This window comes from Mustela putorius, unplaced genomic scaffold (genome assembly GCF_011764305.1).
Source record: "Mustela putorius furo isolate JIRA1106 unplaced genomic scaffold, ASM1176430v1.1 tig00000095_pilon_pilon_pilon, whole genome shotgun sequence".
Lineage (NCBI taxonomy): Eukaryota > Metazoa > Chordata > Mammalia > Carnivora > Mustelidae > Mustela > Mustela putorius.
The window spans coordinates 35,658,672-35,677,434 of record NW_025421280.1 but is presented as its reverse complement, the minus strand read 5'-3'; the positions used below and the strand labels follow the sequence as shown (position 1 = coordinate 35,677,434).

Genomic DNA, 18,763 nt, shown 5'->3' with positions numbered 1-18,763 from the left:
AGGCTTTAACCCACTGAGACATCCAGGCGCCCATAAAAAAGATCTTATTTGTTTGACAGAGATCACAAGTAGGCAGAGAGGTCGGGGATGGGGGAAGCTGGCTCCCTGCTGAGCAGAGAGCCTGATGCAGGGCTCCATCCCAGGACCCTGAGACCATGGCCTGAGCCCAAGGCAGAGGCTAAACCCACTGAGCCACCCAGGCGCCCCTTGTATTTTCTTTCTTTCATAGCTTTGTTGAGATATAATTCACATAGCACAGTCACTGAGAGTACAATTCAATGCCTTTTAGCATGTTCAGAGTTGTGCGTCCGTCCCCAATTTTAGAACGTTCCATTACTCTGTGGCGTTTTCTCCTGAGGGCAACGGGAGCCAAGGGAGAGTTCCGAGCAGGGCAAGGAGGGCATCCCTGCGGCTCCTGGAGGGGAAGGGTGGATTGCAGGGGCAAAGGGAGGAGCTGGGAGGCCGTGACACCCCCTGCAGCTTCTCAGTCTGTCCCCTGGGGGTGGAAGTCTGGAGGGTCTACCAGGGTCTTCTGTGCGGGTGCCCAGGGTCTTCTGCTGCTAATGGCTGAATGGTATCCTGTCCATCCTCCCCCAAGACAGGTTGAAGGCCCAAGCTCTGGTACTTGAGATTGTGACCTTATTTAGAGAAAGAGTCGTAGCAGGAACCTCTAACACAACGCGACTGGTTTCCATGTCTTGTGACGGCCATGTGGAGACAGAGACAGAGAGGAATGTCACATGACAACAGAGCCAGAGGCTGAAATACTGCAGAGACCAGCCAAGGAGCACCAAGGGCTGCCTGCAACCCTGAGGAGCCAGGGAGCGGAAAGGAAGGACCCTCCCCTACGGGTCTCAGGAGCACGGTACCGCCAACGCCCCAACTTCTGGCTCCGGCCTCCAGAACTGTGTGACAATCATCTGTTGCTCTAAGTCCCTCAGTTTGTGACTTTGTTAAGGCAGCAGTAAACTAGTACATCTGCGGAAGAGCAGAGCATCCCGTTGACATTGAGGATGCGGGGCTGCCGACAGGGTGCAGGCGGGGACCCAGATGGGGAAGCATTGCCTGGGGAAGAGGACCGAGCTTTGTGCTTGGGCAGGTGTGGTGACAGTGCGGCCCATTTACTCTGAGGAGAGGTTTTAACTGGTTTCTAGAAAGGCATCTTGGGTAGGGGATGGGGTGCCCGTGGGTTCCTCCCAGTGGCACCCTCTCCCAGGCCACTGAAAGGCGGCCATAGGTGCTTGGGGGAGGGGCAGGGACTCTCCTCCTTGCCTGCCATCCCCAGGTACTGAGATGACAGGTCTCAGGAGAAAGCTCAACCTGACATTGGTGGCAGGACAGGAAATCCCAGGCCTTTTTGGGACACCTGGGTGGCTCAGCTGGTTAAGTGTCTGCCTTCGGCTCAGGTCATGATCCCGGGATCCTGGGATCGAGCCCCGCATTGGGATCCCTGCTCAGTCTGCATCTCCTTCTGCCCCTACTCCCTCTGCCCCCAGCTTATGCTCTCTCTTGCTCTCTAAAATAAATAAAACCTTTAAAAAGGTGGTGGGGGTGGGGAAATCCCAGACCTTCTGGTATTAGGGCTGGTGGTGGGCAACCAGACCCAGGGACTGGAAGGGGTGGCCGGGAGACCAAGGTGGAGCTACTCAGCCTGGTGGTGCCTCAGTGGTCCTCAAGTCCACCTCCTTCCCCTACCACCTGCGGCTGGCAACAGCCCCACCAGCAGGGTGAGCCTTTCTCACTCTGCTTCCCACTGGAGGGCTACAGACCCCGCCTGAGCTGCCCTGGTGGCCTGACCTCTCCCAGCGGTGCCAACCAGCCCCTGCACCCCATCGTGGGGGGACACTGCTCTGGCCTGCTGCTGAGCCCCACTGAGAGTTCTTGGGGCCCAGTGAGTCTTGCTGCACAAGATCCCAAACCCAGGTCACCCTGTCTCCTGCCCCCACAGCAGCACTGTGCCCTGCTGCAAAAAACAATTATCTGGATCATCTTTATGGGGCTTAAGCTTGGGTGGGAGCAGATGGGGCATGAGCTGGGGATTTGGGGCTGGGTATCCACTCCCCCCGCCACATCCCAGTCTTTTAAAAAGCCTTCTCTGGCACAGGGCCGGGACAGAGGCCAGCAGAGAAGTGGACGGACCCAGGGGAGGGGCGCGGGGACGATGACGGACCAGGAAGAGAAGGCGGACGGGACCTCGGCTCCCTGCATCAAGGTAAGCAGATTCCACCCCACACATCCCTAACTCAAGGGCCTGTGAATGACAAGACTAATTGGTTTGTAGGGCACCTAATTAGCAAGCAAGTCTCCTGGGACCCCTGACCCAGTTGCTGCCCAAGGAAGCGCTGGTGGGCTTGGGGGTCCAAGGGCCTAGCCCAGCCCCAGGGCAGAGGTCAGTGCTCTTCGTGTTAACCCCTGGGAGGTGGGGGATGCTGGGATTCGGGGGCAGCCCTTGGTATGTTTCCCTGGGTCACATCCCAGCCCCCAGGCCACCCTGCAGTCAGGCCCCAATTTAGGATGTCAGGATGCTGGCACTGGCAGCCTCTCCCTGGAGGCAGCACCACGTGGAGTGGCCCCGCTGGCGGGGCCCCTGGGGCAGGGGCCGGGATTGGGAAGGAGGCTCAGGTCTCATTCTGAGCGGCTCTGCAGAGCAGCACATCGGCGGGGACCATGGTGAGCGCCGAGGAGGGGAGGGGAGGGGAGGGGCTCCCCAGCTGAGAGGCCAGCTAGACTGAGTGTGTCTGTCCCCCAGGCTGGCTCTCCAGACCAGGAGGGTTTCTTCAACCTGCTGAGCCACGTGCAGGGCGACCGGATGGAGGAGCAGCGGTGCTCGTTGCAGGCAGGGCCTGGCCCGACTTCTGAGAGCCGTGAGCACGGGCATGGGGGCGGGGGGTAGGGTGGGACTGGTGTGATGTTTGGGGGCATGAACCGGGCAGGGCATAGGGATCCAGGGAGAGTGGCCATCTTGGGGGCCTGTAGGCAAGAGTCTGAGGAAGCAAGCTGCAAATGGGAACACTGGGCAAGGGATGGGAGGGAGAGGCCAGCGCGCTTCCTAGAGAATGAGTGGGAGCGGAGGAGCGGGTTGGGGGCTCCGGCTGTGTCCCCTGGAGTCAGCGTATACGTTCATCCCCGCACACCTCTGCTTAACGCAGAGAGTGGCCCTGCACCCGAGATGGACAGTCTCATGGACATGCTGGCCAGTACCCAGGGCCGCCGTATGGATGACCAGCGTGTGACAGTCAGCAGCCTGCCTGGCTTCCAGCCCATAGGCCCCAAGGTAGGTGACGTGCCGCTGGGGCTGAGCAGGCACCCGCTAGGCTGAGCTCTCTGACCCTGACTCCCACCCAGAGCCAGGAGTAAATGGAGCCTTCCTCACCCTCATGTCTAGCCACAATGTGCCCCTTAGAGGTGTAAGTTCCTAGTAAAAGGGCCACCCTGGGTCCATGCCAGGCACAGGATCCTGGCCGATCGGATACCCGACTTCGGGTGGGAGGACAAAGGCCCAGACGGGGCTGAGAGGGGCCCAAGGTCAGGCCGGAGGCATGTGAATGTTAGAGCCGTGGCTGGAACTCATGGCTCCTGCCTGTCTCAGGGTTTCAGGGAAGACAGAATGAGCAGCCCCATTCCTGGGAAGACACCTCCGAGGAAGAGGGCACCTGAGTTTATACACGGGACCCACACCTCCGTACACTAGTGTGTGTCTATGACACACATAACATACATATGCACATGTACCCCGGGTTCTGATCCCAAGACCCCAAATACCGCCCTAAAGATGGTAACTCGGGAGGTAACTAAAGGAATAACTCATGTACGTAGAAGCGGGGGGATGGCAGGGGTGAACGGCAGGAGGTGGCACACAGGTACCGTCTCCCGATGTCTGGGTCAGCTTTGGCTGGCACTGCCCGTGATCCGTCCCTCTGGCTGACCCCTCTTCATCCACAGGACGGAGTGCAGAAACGAGCTGGGACGCTCAGCCCCCAACCCCTCCTCACCCCTCAAGACCCGACTGCTCTCAGCTTCCGTCGGAACAGCAGCCCCCAACCCCAGACACAAGCCCCATGAAGGCCTGAGCCATCCTGGGCCCTGCTTGGCCCCTGAAAACAGACAATAAAACACTTCCACAAGAAACAAGAAACTGTGTATGTGTATTTTCTTGGGTGGATGGGCTCGGATTCAGGAGCTCTGCTGGGCAGCACGAAGGAGCTTCTCCTCCCGCTGCTTCCGTATCCTCTCTTTGAATTCTTCTAGCTCCCGGCGCTGGGGGGTGGAGAAGGGGGGGTGGAATGGGAGAGGAGGAGGACACACACCTCGGGGGCCTGGACCCCCTTCCCTTCACCCCCTTACTCCCCCAGGACACAGCCTCAGAGTTCAGTGTCTATGCTGGAAGCCCTGCACCAATTACAGCGAGGGTCCAAGTGGGATTAGCTTCACCTTTCAGGAAAAAGGCAAGAAAGAAACTATACACCCCTCTGCTCTCAGTTCTCTTTCCTCAGGACTGAGAGAAAAATCTTCATCCAAACCCATCACGGCCACAGGGATCCAGGCACCTCTGTCCCTTTAGGGGGGAAGAAGAGTATGTTACTTACCTGGTCTTCCCTCTCAGGTGGCCACAGCTCCCTCTGTGGGGACAAAATAGCAGCTGGAAGCATGAGCCAGGAGCCTCCGGAGCCCCCCGCCCAGGGCAGAATTGGCTGGTGGGAAGCAGACACTGGTCCCCAGCAGGCTGGTGCCCCATTCCCTCCCCCAGCCCTGGAACGAACCCATGAATACGCTCCCTGTGCCCACCTTACGCTGTATGACATAGTCTTCAAACCATCCGGCCTGATTGGCGATCCAGAACATAGCCACAGGGAAGGTGAGGTAGAGTGTCATCTGGAAGGGCAGGGGGTCAATGAACAGAGCCAGGGATTAAAGCTCTTCCACAACACGCACAGGTTGCTCAGAGCTTGGAGGACCACCCTCCCACGGAGACCGGAGTGCGTCCTCAGGGTCCCCAAGCACCGAAGAACTCCCACCACGGGCACAGAAGCCTCACACTTTAGAGCCTAGCCCTCTAGTAATAATAATTTAGGAGACCTCAAAGCCTCCTCCAAGTCTGGGGAAACGCCCCCTCAAAGACACACACACGGGGCGCCTGGGTGGCTCAGTGGGTTAGGCCGCTGCCTTCGGCTCAGGTCATGATCTCAGGGTCCTGGGATCGAGTCCCGCATCGGGCTCTCTGCTTGGCAGGGAGCCTGCTTCCTTCTCTCTCTCTCTCTCTCTCTCTGCCTGCCTCTCAGTGTACTTGTAATTTCTCTCTGTCAAATAAATAAATAAATAAAATCTTAAAAAAAAAAAAAAAAGACACACACACACACACATACGTACGTACACGCGCGAGCGCGGAAAGACCCCTGACTCAGAGTACAAAACCCCGTACTAAAATCAAAGGCATCTTCGTGAGACCTCACGACCCACCCGTCCGTTAGATCCCTGGAGCATCTTCAGACCCTGGAATCCTCATTACTTGGAATCGATTCCCCTAAACCCAGGGGTCTATCAGAAACGCACAACCAGCCGGCGCCCACGAGCTCCCCCAGCGCCTGGAGCCTTCCTTCTTGGAGCCCGTTTCCCACATCACTCCTCTCGGACGCCCCGCCGCTTCCAACCTTAAAGATCCCTCTCAAAACTCAGAAACTCTCTCCCCACATTGCCCTCTTCCCCGGAGTCCCCTCCCTTCCAAAGCCTCCTCCTCAGGGCCCGGAGGAGTCCAACTGTCCACCCGCTGCAAAGCTCACTGACCCGAAACACCTCCAGCTTCACCCCCATCTCGCTTCTCCTAGGCTACAAAGCCGCTTCCGCCCAAAGTCAACCCTCCAGCAAAACAGCAGCTCATTGGGCGTTCATCGCCTCCATTACTGAAGCTGATTGGTAGACGAGGTTCGCGATGATGTCATCTTCGGGCGTCTCTTCCCTGCTTCCGGTCGTCTGTGCCTTCTAAGCGAAAGTCAACAAACGCGGTCCGCGGGGTCGGAAAGGGTTCAACCAATAGAAAATAGGTCTGGCCCCGGGGAGCGGGCCGTCTGCAGGAGGCGTCATTATAACGCGACTCCTGCCCGTAGCTGGAGAGCCAGGAAGATGGTGGTGATGGCGCGTCTTTCCCGGTCCGAGCGGCCGGACCTCGTTTTCGTGAGTCCGCGGCGGGGCCGGGGGTGGCCAGTGTGAGAGCACAGGGCTTGGATGCTTCAGAGGCTCGGGGTCTGGCCGCCGGGGGTGTCGGCCAAATTCTGTCCACCCGAGAGCAGGGCGTGCGGGTCGGGCTGCCAGGAGCGAAGTTCTGGTGCCGGAGTCCAGGTGGTCTGAGCGAAGAGCTGCGGCCGAAGTTAAGGGCCAGGCGACCCGGGCCTCCGGTGGAAATGGGACCGCGCGGGGAGAGGGGTGGGTCGCAGAGCGAAATCTTGTAGAGATCTTGGCGTCTGAAGTAGAGGATAGTGACCCAAAGCCAGGGCTCTGGTTTCTGTGGTAAAGTCTTGGTGTCCTGAGTAACGGCCTAGGTCTGGCCCTGAGCCTTGTAGTCTCTGGAATAAAGGATTGGTGTCTGGATTCGCAGAACTGGAGTCAGATGTGGAGCTGGTCGGGCGATGGCCAGTGGGATCCTTAAGAGTCCAAGACTTGGCATCTGGAGCACTGACATATGTCCTTTGATTGTGCTTCACCGTTATTGCAGGAGATCTTTGTTTTCTTATATCTTTCTCTCTCTCTCTCTCTTTCTTTTTTGTTTTGTTTTGTTTTGTTTTTTGAAGGCTTGCATTTTCTAACTTCTTGTCTCTGTGTCACGTTTTGGTAATTCTCACAGTATTTCAAACTTTTCCATTCGTTTTGTTTTGGGGAACCAGGAGCCACGCCCAAATGAAAGGGAAAGTTAATAAATGTAGATGTTCCGACTGCTTCATGCGCTGTTGCCTGTCTCTGTCCCAGTCCCTGAGACGTGACAGCATTGAAATTAGACCAGTTCATAACCTTCAGGAGCTTCTCAGTGTTCCAGTGAAGGGAAGAGTCACCTCTCACTTGATGTCAAAAGCTAGAAATGATTAAGGTTAATGAGGAAGGCATGTTGGAAGCTGAGATAGGCTGAAAGCAAGGCCTCTTGCACCGAACAGCCAAGTGGTGAATGCAAAGGAAACGTTCTTGAAGAAAATTAGAAGTGCTGCTCCAGGAAACACATGAATGGTAAAAAAGTGAAACAGCCTTACTGCTGTTACAGAGAAAGTTTTAGTGGTCTGGGCAGAAGATCAAACCAGGCACAACATCCCCTTAATCCAAAATCTAATTCAGAGCAAAACCTAACTCTTTGGTTCTACAAAGCCTCAGGGAGGTGAGGGAGCTGCAGGAGCCAAGTGTGAAGCTAAAAGAGGTTTGTTCATGAGGTTTAAGGAAAGAAGCCATCTCTGTAACGTAAGTGTGAAGTGAAGCAGAGAATGCCAGTGTAGGATCTGTAGCAAGTTAATCAGAAGATTTGGGGGGCGGGGGTGCCTGGGTGGCTCAGTGGGTTAAGCCTCTGCCTTCAGCTCAGGTCATGATCCCAGGGTCCTGGGATGGAGCCCCACGTCAGGCTGTCTGCTTCACAGGAACCTGCTTCCTCCTCTCTCTGCCCTTCTCTCTGCCTACTTGTAATCTCTCTGTATCTGTCAAATAAATAAATAAAATCTTTTTTTAAAAAGAAATTAAAAAAAAAAAAGAAGAAGATCTAGGGGCACGTGCGTGGCTCAGTTGGTTAAACGTCTGCCTTAGGTTCAGCTCATGATCCCAGAGTCCTGGGATTGAGCCCCACGTCAGGCTCCATGCTCAGTGAAGAGTCTGCTTCTCCCCCTCCTCCCCCTGCTCTTGCTCTCTCTCTCTCTTTCTCTCACTGTCTTTCAAATAAATCAAATCTTTAAAAAGAAGAAGAAGATCTAGTTGAGGGGCACCTGGGTGGCTCAGTTGTTTTAAGTGTCCGTCTTCAGCTCGGGTCATGATCACTGGGTTTTGGGATCGAGCCCCATGTCCAGCTTCCAGCTCTGCGGAGAGCCTGCTTCTCCCTCTCCCTCTGCTGCTGCCCCTGCTTGTGTGCGAGTGCACATGTGTGTGCGTGCACGCGCATGCTCTCTCTCGCAAATAAATAAAATCTTAAAAAAACTTGATAATTAATGAAGGTGAGTACTTGAAACAGACTTAAATTTATTGTTATTATTATTATTTTCTCACAACCCTGAGATCAAGACCTGAGCTGAGATCAGGAGTCAGACGCCTAACCTACCGAGCCACCCAGGCGCCCCAGACAGACTTTTAATATAAATGGAAAAGTCTCCCCTAGGAAGAAAATGCCATTTAGAACTTAAATAGCTAGAGAGGAGAAGAAGTCAGTGCCCGGCTTCAGCGCTTCAAAGTACAGGCAGACTCTATCATTAGAGGCTAATGCTGCTGATGACTTTAAGACGAAGCTGGTGCTTGTTTGCTGTTCTAAAAATCCTAGGGCCCTTAAGAATTAAGCTAAAACTGCTCGGTGCTGTGTAATTGGAACAACAAAGCTTGGATGATGGCCTATCTGTTTACAACACTGTTTACTAAATATTTTGAGCCCCAGTATTGAGAACTATGGCCCAGAAAGTAAAGATTGCTTCCCAAAAATGACTGCTCACTAACAGTGCACCCGATCACCCCCGAGCTCTGACAGGGCTGCGCGAGATTAATGTTGTTTTCATGCCTGCTAACATAACATCTGTTTTGTAGTGCACGGACCAAAAGGGTAATTTCAGTTTTCAAGTCTTATTATTTAAGAAACATGTTTCATGGGGGTATAGCTGCCAGAGATGGCAGTTACTCTGATAGATCTGGGAAAAGCAAATTGAAAACCTTCTGGAAAGGCTTCACCATTTGAAATGCCGTTAAGAGCATTCTGATGCATGAGAAGAGGTCAAAGTATCAACCTTAACAGGATTTTGGAAGAAGTTGACTCCAGTCCCCGGGGATGACTCTGGGGGGTTCTAGCCTCCAGGGGAGGAAGCAACCGCAGCAGATGTGGTGGAAACAGCAAGAGAACCAGAATTAGAAGTGGAGCCTGATGACAGGACTGCCTTGCTGCGGTCTCATGTTAAAATTTGAATGGGGGGCGGCGCCTGGGTGGCTCAGCCTCTTCCTTCAGCTCAGGTCATGATCGAGTCCCACATCGGGCTCTCTGCTCAGCGGGGAGCCTGCTTCTCCATCTCTCTCTGCCTGCCTCTCTGCCTACTTGTGATCTCTGTCTGTCAAGTAAATAAATAAAATCTTTAAAAAAAAATGTGAACGGGGGAGGAGTGCGTGAATTCTTACGGATGAGCAAAGAAGGGGGTTTCTTGAAATGGAATCTACTAGCGAAGATGCCATGAAGATTGTTGAAATGACAACAGAGTTTTAATTTTTTTTTATTATTAAAAAAAAATTATTTAATGGGGAGAGAGATCACAAGTAGGCAGAGACGCAGGCAGAGAGAGAGGGAAGCAGGCTCCCTGCTGAGCAGAGAGCCTGATTTGGGGCTCGATCCCAGGACCCTGAGATCACGACCTGAGCCGAAGGCAGAGGCCCAACCCATTGAGCCACCCAGATGTCCCAACAACAGAGCTTTTAGCATGTGATGGAAACTCAGTTGCCAAGCAGCAATTTGAGAGGCCTGACGGCAGTTCAGAAGGAAGTCCTGCTGTGGGCAAAACGCTGTCAAGCTGAATCCTATACTACAGAAAAGTTGTTCATGTAGGAACAATTCAATTGATGTGGTAAATCAGTTTCTCTCGCTCTCTCTCTCTTTTTTTTTTTTTTTTTTAATGAAATTGCCACAGCACCCCCAGCCTTCAGCAACCCCTACCCTGATCAGTCAGCTGTCCCCACGGAGGCGAGACCCTCTACCAGCGAAAAGATCTCAACTCACTGAAAGCTCGGGTTTGCATTTTTTGAGCAAGAAAGTATTTTTTCGTCAAGATGCGATTTTTTTAGACATAATGCCATTGCACGCTTAATAGACTACAGCATAGCATGCGTATAACTTTTACGTGGACTAGGAAACCAGAAAATTCACTTGCCACGTTGTGATAGTCCCTGTGTTGTGGTTGTTTGGAGCTGAACCCGCAGCATCTGTGAGGTGTCCCTATTGAGGCCTGGCCCCTTCCCCAGGGTTTTGGTCTTCGGTGTTGGTGAGGCTTGGTGGCAGTCCATACCTCTCTGGAGGTAAAGGTCTAGCTCCTGTCGAGCCTGAAAATAAAATCAATAGTTATGTTACCAGCAAAATGGATTTAAGAGTGGCAGAGGAATTTTGTTTATTTCTTTACTTTATTTATTTATTTTTTACTTTATTTTTAAAAAAAGATTTCATTTATTTATTTGACAGAGATCACAACTAGGCAGAGAGGCGGGTGGGTGGGGGGAAGCAGGCTCCCTGCTGAGCAGAGAGCCTGATGCAGGGCTCCATCCCAGGACCCTGGGATCATGACCTGAGCCGAAGGCAGAGACTTTAGCCCACTGGGCCACCCAGGCGCCCCTGACAGAGGAATTTTGAGCAGGGGTGTGCAGGCTCTGGTAAAACCAAAGGCAAGTCTGAAGAACAAAGGGAAGGACTGTCACTTTATAGAGAAAAAGTCAGCTGAGAGGGGCTGCTTTGAAGGAAAGTCTCTTAGAAGAAAATGATATTCCGGGGGTGGTGATGGCTTCTCGTTGACCTGAGTTCTGGCAGTTTCTGGGCTGTTGCCAGGCAAGGAGAAAATCTTCCTGTGGGGGTTCTGCAATTGACAGAGAGATGGTAGCCGTGAGAGTTCCCCCTTCAGGGCTTCCCCATTCCACTCCAGATGAGGTTTCCGTATTCATAGTTCAACTTACCCAAGTTCTGGGGCAGAGTTGAGCTCCGCTCTGGCTAGTGGGATCCTGAGATGCCAGGGGTCTGGTGTTCGGGAAGAGACAACATTGTACGGAGTCAAGGCTTGGTGTCCAGCTCCGAGTGAGGTCTGGCGATGGACCCCGGAGTCTAAGGAATCCGGTGATCTGGGCCAGGGAGTGGGTGGCTCAATCCGGAAGTCCAAAAGAGTGGTGTCTGGGGGACAGTCTTGAGCCTGACCTTGAACCCTGATTGAGGGGTCTGATGCCTGGGCCAGATGGTGGCTGCTGGGATTCTGAGGAGTAAAACCTGGACCTGAGCCCTAGGATCTGGGTCTCTGGTGCCCTGGCTTCGACGAACGGGGGGACCTGGGAGCTGGCTCTGAGGGCAGGTCTCTCTCCTCCCCATTCCCTGGCTCCCGCAGGAAGAAGAGGACCTCCCCTATGAGGAGGAGATCATGCGGAACCAGTTCTCGGTCAAGTGCTGGCTCCGCTACATCGAGTTCAAACAAGGTGCCCCGAAGCCGCGGCTCAACCAGCTGTATGAGCGGGCGCTGAAGCTGCTGCCGTGCAGGTGGGACCCGCCGCGGCCCCCACCCCTCCCTGTCCTTACAGAACTGGCCGGGAGGTCCCAGGGGCTCTCATTCTGGCACTAAGTAGCCATCCCCACGGGTCAGCACATCTCCCCTCCCCCACCCCGTTGCAGGGACTTGTCCTCCTGCTGCAGGTCCCCTCTCCCAGCAGTTGCTTTGTGGGGGCAGGGCACAGGGGTGGGGGGCGCGGAGTCCATAAGGCTGACCGGTCATCGGCTGCCCCCGCCTGCCTCCCCAGCTACAAACTCTGGTACCGATACCTGAAGGCCCGCCGGGCACAGGTGAAGCACCGCTGTGTCACTGACCCTGCCTACGAAGACGTCAACAACTGCCACGAGCGGGCCTTCGTGTTCATGCACAAGGTGGGGAGGGCGGAGGCCGGGAGGGGCGGGGCGGGGGAACTGGTCGGGGGCCTTCGTCCCCGGCAGTGGGCAGAGTGGGGGGAATCTGAGTCCTGCCCCCTTGGTAGACTTGCTGTTGAGCTAGACTTGGCCGTGGAGGAGGGAGTTCTGGGCTCACCATGCGCCTCTGTCCCGCTCCGCCAGATGCCCCGTCTGTGGCTGGACTACTGCCAGTTCCTCATGGACCAGGGCCGCGTCACGCACACGCGCCGCACATTTGACCGTGCCCTCCGCGCCCTGCCCATCACCCAGCACTCCCGGATCTGGCCCCTGTACCTGCGCTTCCTGCGCTCCCACCCGCTGCCCGAGACGGCCGTGCGGGGCTATCGGCGCTTCCTCAAGGTAGGCGGAAGGAGCACTGCCCCGCACGCGGAGGCCCCCAGAACGGGCTCCCTGGTTGTTAGCCCCTGGCACGATGTCACAGGGCCGGAAGTGGGGAGAAGGCTTCCCGAGACAGATCTTGTCGGCAGTTTATTCTTCACGCCTTTGCTAGCACCTGCCACGCATCCAGTATTGAGACAGGTCCCGGGGCAGGTGACAGGGACAGTCTCTGCACGTGGAGGTGTTTGGTCCCACTGGGCAGACCGATGCCCCCGAGCTGACCACGTAAACCAGGAGCACGGCCACCCCGAGAGGGCAGGGAATGCGAGACCAATGGCTATGGGAGTGTGTCGAGGTAGAAACCGCGTGCGGATGGTGTGTGGTTTTCTTAAACTTCTAGCAAATATCATATACCACATAACTCTTAACACAGCGGTCTCTGGCCGCATAGGGCGGGTTGGGGTAAAAAGCAAGGCCTGGAGGGTGCAGGCTGTTCCGTTGCTGTTGAAGCCGGACCAGTGGGGCCCAGACCGATTCCAGTCCAGACTTGGATTCAGCAGTGCTGATGCCGCACTGGTGGGACCCGGGTTGGACAGGGGTGGCTGAGGCCGGGTTGGCGGGGCTGGCTCTTGACCGGGACAGTGGTGGCTGGCTGACCCAGAGCTGCCGAGTGGGAGGGGGTGTTGTGGTGTGGCTCCTCGGCCCCCCGACTGCTGATGGGGCTGGTCGCTGCGCAGCTCAGCCCCGAGAGCGCGGAGGAGTACATCGAGTACCTTAAGTCCAGCGACCGGCTGGATGAAGCCGCGCAGCGCCTGGCCACCGTGGTCAACGATGAGCGCTTCGTGTCCAAGGCCGGCAAGTCCAACTACCAGGTGGGCCTGTGGGGGGGTGGGGGCAGGGCAGGAGGGCTTGCTCCTGTGGGGAATCCAGCTGAGACTTCTTCTCCTGGCGCTGCAGCTGTGGCACGAGCTCTGTGACCTCATCTCCCAGAACCCGGACAAGGTACAGTCGCTCAACGTGGACGCCATCATCCGTGGGGGCCTCACCCGCTTCACGGACCAGCTGGGCAAGCTCTGGTGCTCCCTGGCTGACTACTACATCCGCAGCGGCCACTTTGAAAAGGTGAGCGGGCCCGGCAGCCGGTGCGGGGAGGGGGTGATCGCTCCAGCGTGTGGCATTCAGAGGACGCAGGCGGGCATGTGTGGGGCAGCAAACACGGGCATGTCCTGCTGGCCTGCACGCCTGCCTTGGGGTTGGTTAGACCCGAGTCCTTCCTGGGTGGGTGGCCTTGAACCCATCAAGCCTGGGCGTCCTCATTTGCAAAGTGAGAGGGACAGTTGCTCCTTCGCCTGTGAGGAGTCCGGTGCCACCCAGGCGCCTGGCGTGAGGGTCACTCCCAAAAAGTTAGTCTCCCTTTCCATGTCCCTCTGCTTGCTTGTCAGTGGGGTGGCACGCCCGGGATGGGGCGGTGCCTGGGGCTCTGACGAGTCCCTGGAGGGGCTGGCGGGGGTTGTTGGGGGCCTCGGGGAGGAAGGAGCAGAGGGGAGTAGAGCTGGAGCAGAGGGGAGGCTGGCGAAGGCAAGGGAAGGGAGAGCTCTGCGGGCCAAGGAGGGGAGCCACCGGCCTGTCGTGAGCGGGACAGAGGCAGGACCAGCTCTGCATTTTAGCCCTGGGCGGCCACAGGCTGAGGCCCATGGCAGGAGACCAGCCAGGAGGCTCTGGGGCCAGTGGCCAGGCCAGGGCCGTGGGATGACCAGCCAGGGCTGGGTGGAGAGATGGGGCCCAAGCTGTGGCGGGGGGCAGGAGTGATGAGAACATGAGCTTCAGCAGTGGGGCCGGGCTGGCACGAGGGGTCCTCCACAGCCACGGCAGTGCCCTTCATGGCTGAGCTGAGACCAGGGTCCCTGCGGTGTGGACCTTGGGGCACGGGGGTTGGTCACCTCACGAGTCTCACTGGGTATCGGGCACCTTACACACGTTTCCCTTGAGCGTCATTCACTTTGCACAAGGGAGCATCACCGTCAGTTTCCTGGGGAGGAGTGGGGGCCCCAGAGCACTCTGGCGGGGCGGGGGGCAGGGGACAGCTCATCATGGCTGTGCGGTCGCCGCTCAGAGCCTGACAGAGCAGGGCGATCCCGGCTCAGGACCACTGCCAGGGCCGTGCTGTTGGCCTCCTTGTGTTCACGTGAGTGGGCACCTGTGCCTCCCCCGCCAGCACTTCCCTTCCACCCTCCCATGCCCGCAGGCCCGAGATGTGTATGAGGAGGCCATCCGGACCGTGATGACCGTGCGCGACTTCACGCAGGTGTTTGACAGCTACGCACAGTTCGAAGAGAGCATGATCGCAGCCAAGATGGAGACAGCCTCAGAACTGGGGCGGGAGGAGGACGGTGAGCTGCCGGGCAGTCGTCCTGGGCTGGCCGGCCCAAGGGCCCGAGGGTCCTAAGCGGCTGGGGCAGGGGAGAGGTGCGGCTCCAGGGCCGTCGGGGGCCGGCAGGCAGGGAGGGAGGCCGGCTGGGTGGCCAGGGCACGTGGAACCTTTGGCGAGTAACCAGGATGACGTATATGTCTCCGGCTGGGGTGGCCACTGGGCTGAATCCGCCAAGCCCAGAGCACGCGGTGGGGTCTGGGGAGTGGGGCGGCTGTGTGCCGAGGCCCTCACTCGTGCTCCCCGACCCCCGTCACGGAGCCCAGATGACGTGGACCTGGAGCTGCGGCTGGCCCGCTTCGAGCAGCTCATCAGCCGCCGGCCCCTGTTGCTCAACAGCGTCTTGCTGCGCCAAAACCCGCACCACGTGCACGAGTGGCACAAGCGCGTGGCCCTGCATCAGGGCCGCCCCCGGGAGGTGCGTGACAGTCCCTCCCCTCGGCTGCGCGACCCCCCGCCCCCACTGGGGGCCCGACTGTCCCACCTGACTCGATCCCTCACACTAGATCATCAACACGTACACGGAGGCTGTGCAGACGGTGGACCCTTTCAAGGCAACGGGCAAGCCCCACACGCTGTGGGTCGCATTTGCCAAGTTTTACGAGGACAACGGGCAGCTGGATGATGTGAGTGCGATGCCGTGTGTGCGTGCGTGCGTGTGTGTGTGTGTCGATGCGTCCTTGGCCAGAGGATGCAGGAGGCCCAGACACAGTCACGTTTGCACGCGTGTATCCATGTGCACCCTCGTGGGGGAGGGGGCAAGTGGGCAGGGTCTCAGCCTGCCCTCTCCGCGCCCTGGCAGGCCCGCATCATCCTGGAGAAGGCCACCAAGGTGAGCTTCAAGCAGGTGGACGACCTGGCCAGCGTGTGGTGCGAGTGTGGCGAGCTGGAGCTCCGGCACGAGAACTACGACCAGGCCTTGCGGCTGCTGCGGGTAAACACAAGCCCGGGCTTGGGGTGGGCCGTGGGGTGTGCGGGGCCACGTGGCCGGACCCAGGACGCTCCTGAGCCCCCGCATCACCGCCGGCTCCCTGCAGAAGGCCACCGCGCTGCCCGCCCGCCGTGCTGAGTACTTCGACGGCTCGGAGCCCGTGCAGAACCGTGTGTACAAGTCGCTGAAGGTGTGGTCGATGCTCGCCGACCTAGAGGAGAGCCTGGGTACCTTCCAGGTGAGCTGCGTGGCCAAGTGCCTGTTGCAGGGGAAAGAAGGGGGGACAGCGGCCTGCGGACTCTGCCTCGGGATTTGCTCCAACCCGCCCCTGCCCCGCAGTCCACCAAGGCCGTGTATGACCGCATCCTGGACCTGCGCATCGCCACGCCCCAGATCGTCATCAACTACGCCATGTTCCTGGAGGAGCACAAGTACTTCGAGGAGAGCTTCAAGGTGAGCGGGGCTGATCTGGGGGTCCCAGATGACAGCGTGTTTGCTTCAGAGCCTCGAGCACTGTGTTGTGTCCTCTCACTGTCCTAACGGGGCATCACAGACCAGGGAACTTAAACAACCTAGACGTGTCATCTTAGTCCCAGAGGCTGGGTGGAAATCTTGGATTGTGGTGTCGGCGGGGCTGGTTTCTCCTGAGGCCTCTGTCCTTGTCGCACAGGCAGCCGTCTTCTCCCCGTGGCCTCCCATGGTCGTCGCTGTGTGTGTGTCTGTGACTTCATCTCTTCATAAGGCCCCCGGTTCTTGAATTAGGGCTCACTATAGCGACTTCATGCTCGTTTCCTTTTTAAACACCTCATCTCTAAGTACAGTTCCATTCTGAGGTCCTGGGGATATGGCTTTGGCAGGATTTGGGGGGCCCGTTCACCCCTTCAGAGGCCCCGAGTCCTTCCGTGTTTATGGGGCGGGGGTTGGTGTGGGTGTGTGGGGGCTGTTCCCGCTCCAGAGCCCAGGTCCAGGTTGTAGGTCTGCGCATGTGCACTCAGGGACACCTCGCCTGGCTGTGTGACAGGTTTGGGAGACCGGACACAGCTGGGGAGGTGGTACACAGTGCACGGGCCACCCCCAGCCCGAGTGACGTGGGCCCTGCCCCTTGGCCTGGGTGTGTGGGCCTCCGTGTGGGGCTCTGGGCTCCAGTGTCTGCAGAGCTGAGGGCCCCTCCACGCCCTCAGCTCCCCGGCCCATAAGGGTACCTCCTGGTGACTTGGTGAGTCCTAGTCCTGCCCGGTTGTTGGGGACTTTGCAGTTTGTTGAGGGAGGCATACATGGGCCTTTTCAACAGCATCGCGATAGTCAGGAGGGGGCGCTAGGGAAAGGCCACCTTGCTCAGCCCAAGGGAGATGGGGGGCAGACGCGCTCCCCACGCCTTCCGGCCCTGACTTACTCTCCCGGGGCAGGCGTACGAGCGTGGCATCTCGCTGTTCAAGTGGCCCAACGTGTCGGACATCTGGAGCACCTACCTGACCAAGTTCATCGCCCGCTATGGGGGCCGCAAGCTGGAGCGCGCGCGGGACCTCTTCGAACAGGCGCTGGACGGCTGCCCTCCCAAATACGCCAAGAGTGAGGCGGGCAGGGCCGGGCAGGGCCGGGCAGGGCACCCCGGGCTGGGCTCCAGCCTCTGACCCGCCGTCCTCCCACCGCAGCGCTCTACCTGCTGTACGCGCAGCTGGAGGAGGAGTGGGGCCTGGCCCGGCACGCCATGGCCGTGTACGAGCGCGCCACCAGGGCCGTGGAGCCCGCCCAGCAGTACGACATGTTCAACATCTACATCAAGCGGGCAGCCGAGATCTATGGCGTCACCCACACCCGCGGCATCTACCAGAAGGCCATCGAGGTGCCCCATGGGGGTGGCTGGGGGCACTGGAGGCCGGCCCTGGGCATGGGGACCCTGCTGACACCCGCCCCTGTGCACCTGGCAGGTGCTGTCGGACGAGCACGCCCGGGAGATGTGCCTGCGCTTCGCGGACATGGAGTGCCGGCTTGGCGAGATCGACCGGGCGCGCGCCATCTACAGCTTCTGCTCCCAGATCTGTGACCCCCGGGTAGGGGGAGAGCCTGGCGGGTGGGCAGTGGGGCGCTGCAGCCACGCCGACCCGCTCACACACGTGCCGCCCGCCCTCCACAGACCACCGGGGCTTTCTGGCAGACGTGGAAGGACTTCGAGGTCCGGCACGGCAACGAGGACACCATCCGGGAGATGCTGCGGATTCGCCGCAGCGTGCAGGCCACGTACAACACTCAGGTCAACTTCATGGCCTCGCAGATGCTCAAGGTGTCGGGCAGCGCCACAGGCACCGGTGAGCGGCCGCGGCTCCCCCTTTCCCTGGCCAGGCCCCATCAGCCCGGCCTCTGCCCCCTGCGCGGCCTGGACCTTCTGGGCTGGGAGCTCGGAGGGTCACCTCCGCCTTCCCCACTGGTGCCTGGGCGCTCCCTGCGGGCTGCGTCCTCAGACAGCTTGGGGCACCCGGCAGCACCCAGAGCGAGGTGGGGGCTGGTGTGGTTGTGCGGAGGGCAGGACCCATCGAAGCTGTCTGACCCCACGCTCCCCCTCCCAGTGTCTGACCTGGCCCCCGGGCAGAGCGGCATGGACGACATGAAGCTGCTGGAGCAGCGGGCAGAGCAGCTGGCGGCTGAGGCCGAGCGGGACCAGCCCCCACGGGCCCAGAGCAAGATCCTGTTCGTGAGGTAAGGGTGGGGGGAGGGGGGTGAGCCGGCTCTTCTTCCAGAGGGGAGGGCCCGGGGAGGCCGAGCCCTGTGGCCCCCCTCCCTGATCGCTCCCCGCCTCCAGGAGCGACGCCTCCCGGGAGGAGCTGGCCGAGCTGGCCCAGCAGGCCAACCCCGAGGAGATTGAGCTGGGTGAGGATGAGGACGAGGACGAGATGGACCTGGAGCCCAACGGTAAGGGGCCGGCCAGACGGGGCAGATTTGGGGGAGGCTGGGGCAGGACCGTCCCTCCTGGAGTGACCGAGTCCTCCGTGCCTCCCCCCTTCCCCAGAGGTGCGGCTGGAGCAGCAGAGTGTGCCGGCCGCCGTGTTCGGGAGCCTGAAGGAGGACTGACCCCCCCCCCCGGCCCCCACCCAGCCTCCCCCAATATAGCCTGTGTTTGTACGTTGTGGTCTGAGCCTCTTTCCTGCTGCCCAGGTGCCCGTAGGGACTGCCTGCCCAGTGGTGCTCTGGCCCTGGGCCCAGTCTCCCCCCGCGCCGCCGCCCTCCCCCACCCCCAGAT

General features: G+C 58.7%; 3 protein-coding genes across 4 annotated transcripts; 2 read left to right on the top strand and 1 right to left on the bottom strand.

Moving 5' to 3' along the window:
• The first annotated feature begins 2,624 nt into the window (after positions 1-2,624).
• Positions 2,625-4,131, top strand: PCP2 (Purkinje cell protein 2). Its single transcript, XM_004771711.3, has 4 exons — positions 2,625-2,670; positions 2,750-2,864; positions 3,150-3,274; positions 3,943-4,131. The coding sequence occupies exons 1-4, from the start codon at positions 2,668-2,670 to the stop codon at positions 4,060-4,062; spliced, it is 363 nt and encodes a 120-aa protein (XP_004771768.1). The 5' UTR covers positions 2,625-2,667; the 3' UTR covers positions 4,063-4,131.
• On the bottom strand, positions 4,126-5,878 carry LOC101670710 (protein PET100 homolog, mitochondrial). 2 transcript variants are annotated; one of them, XM_004771708.2, is made up of 4 exons: positions 5,782-5,878; positions 4,786-4,872; positions 4,587-4,619; positions 4,126-4,257 (listed from the first exon to the last, which is right to left on the bottom strand). In XM_004771708.2, exons 1-4 carry the CDS (start codon positions 5,806-5,808, stop codon positions 4,174-4,176), a joined length of 231 nt encoding a protein of 76 aa, XP_004771765.1. In that variant the 5' UTR covers positions 5,809-5,878; the 3' UTR covers positions 4,126-4,173. The 2 variants fall into 2 exon arrangements, with proteins under 2 accessions (XP_004771765.1, XP_044940779.1); XM_045084844.1 differs by lacking the exon at positions 5,782-5,878 and adding an exon at positions 5,458-5,759.
• Positions 5,879-5,970: 92 nt separating this feature from the next.
• XAB2 (XPA binding protein 2) lies at positions 5,971-18,645 on the top strand. The gene is made up of 19 exons (XM_004771712.3): positions 5,971-6,168; positions 11,280-11,428; positions 11,686-11,809; positions 11,993-12,190; positions 12,907-13,041; positions 13,127-13,291; positions 14,415-14,559; positions 14,864-15,015; positions 15,104-15,223; positions 15,400-15,531; positions 15,635-15,766; positions 15,868-15,981; positions 16,935-17,097; positions 17,181-17,371; positions 17,457-17,579; positions 17,663-17,834; positions 18,093-18,222; positions 18,326-18,435; positions 18,533-18,645. The coding sequence occupies exons 1-19, from the start codon at positions 6,118-6,120 to the stop codon at positions 18,592-18,594; spliced, it is 2,568 nt and encodes an 855-aa protein (XP_004771769.1). The 5' UTR covers positions 5,971-6,117; the 3' UTR covers positions 18,595-18,645.
• Positions 18,646-18,763: the final 118 nt, after the last annotated feature.

Coding starts and splice junctions, on each gene's coding strand:
- PCP2 (XM_004771711.3), top strand. Junction 2,865..3,149: donor TGGCCCGACTTCTGAGAGCC/GTGAGCACGGGC, acceptor TGCTTAACGCAG/AGAGTGGCCCTGCACCCGAG. Junction 3,275..3,942: donor TCCAGCCCATAGGCCCCAAG/GTAGGTGACGTG, acceptor CTTCATCCACAG/GACGGAGTGCAGAAACGAGC.
- LOC101670710 (XM_004771708.2), bottom strand. CDS start 5,808: ATGGGGGTGAAGCTGGAGGTGTTTCGG. Junction 4,873..5,781: donor TGAAGCTGGAGGTGTTTCGG/GTCAGTGAGCTT, acceptor CTGCCCTTCCAG/ATGACACTCTACCTCACCTT. Junction 4,620..4,785: donor ACTATGTCATACAGCGTAAG/GTGGGCACAGGG, acceptor TTGTCCCCACAG/AGGGAGCTGTGGCCACCTGA.
- XAB2 (XM_004771712.3), top strand. CDS start 6,118: ATGGTGGTGATGGCGCGTCTTTCCCGGTCCGAGCGGCCGGACCTCGTT. Junction 6,169..11,279: donor AGCGGCCGGACCTCGTTTTC/GTGAGTCCGCGG, acceptor TGGCTCCCGCAG/GAAGAAGAGGACCTCCCCTA. Junction 14,560..14,863: donor ACTGGGGCGGGAGGAGGACG/GTGAGCTGCCGG, acceptor CACGGAGCCCAG/ATGACGTGGACCTGGAGCTG.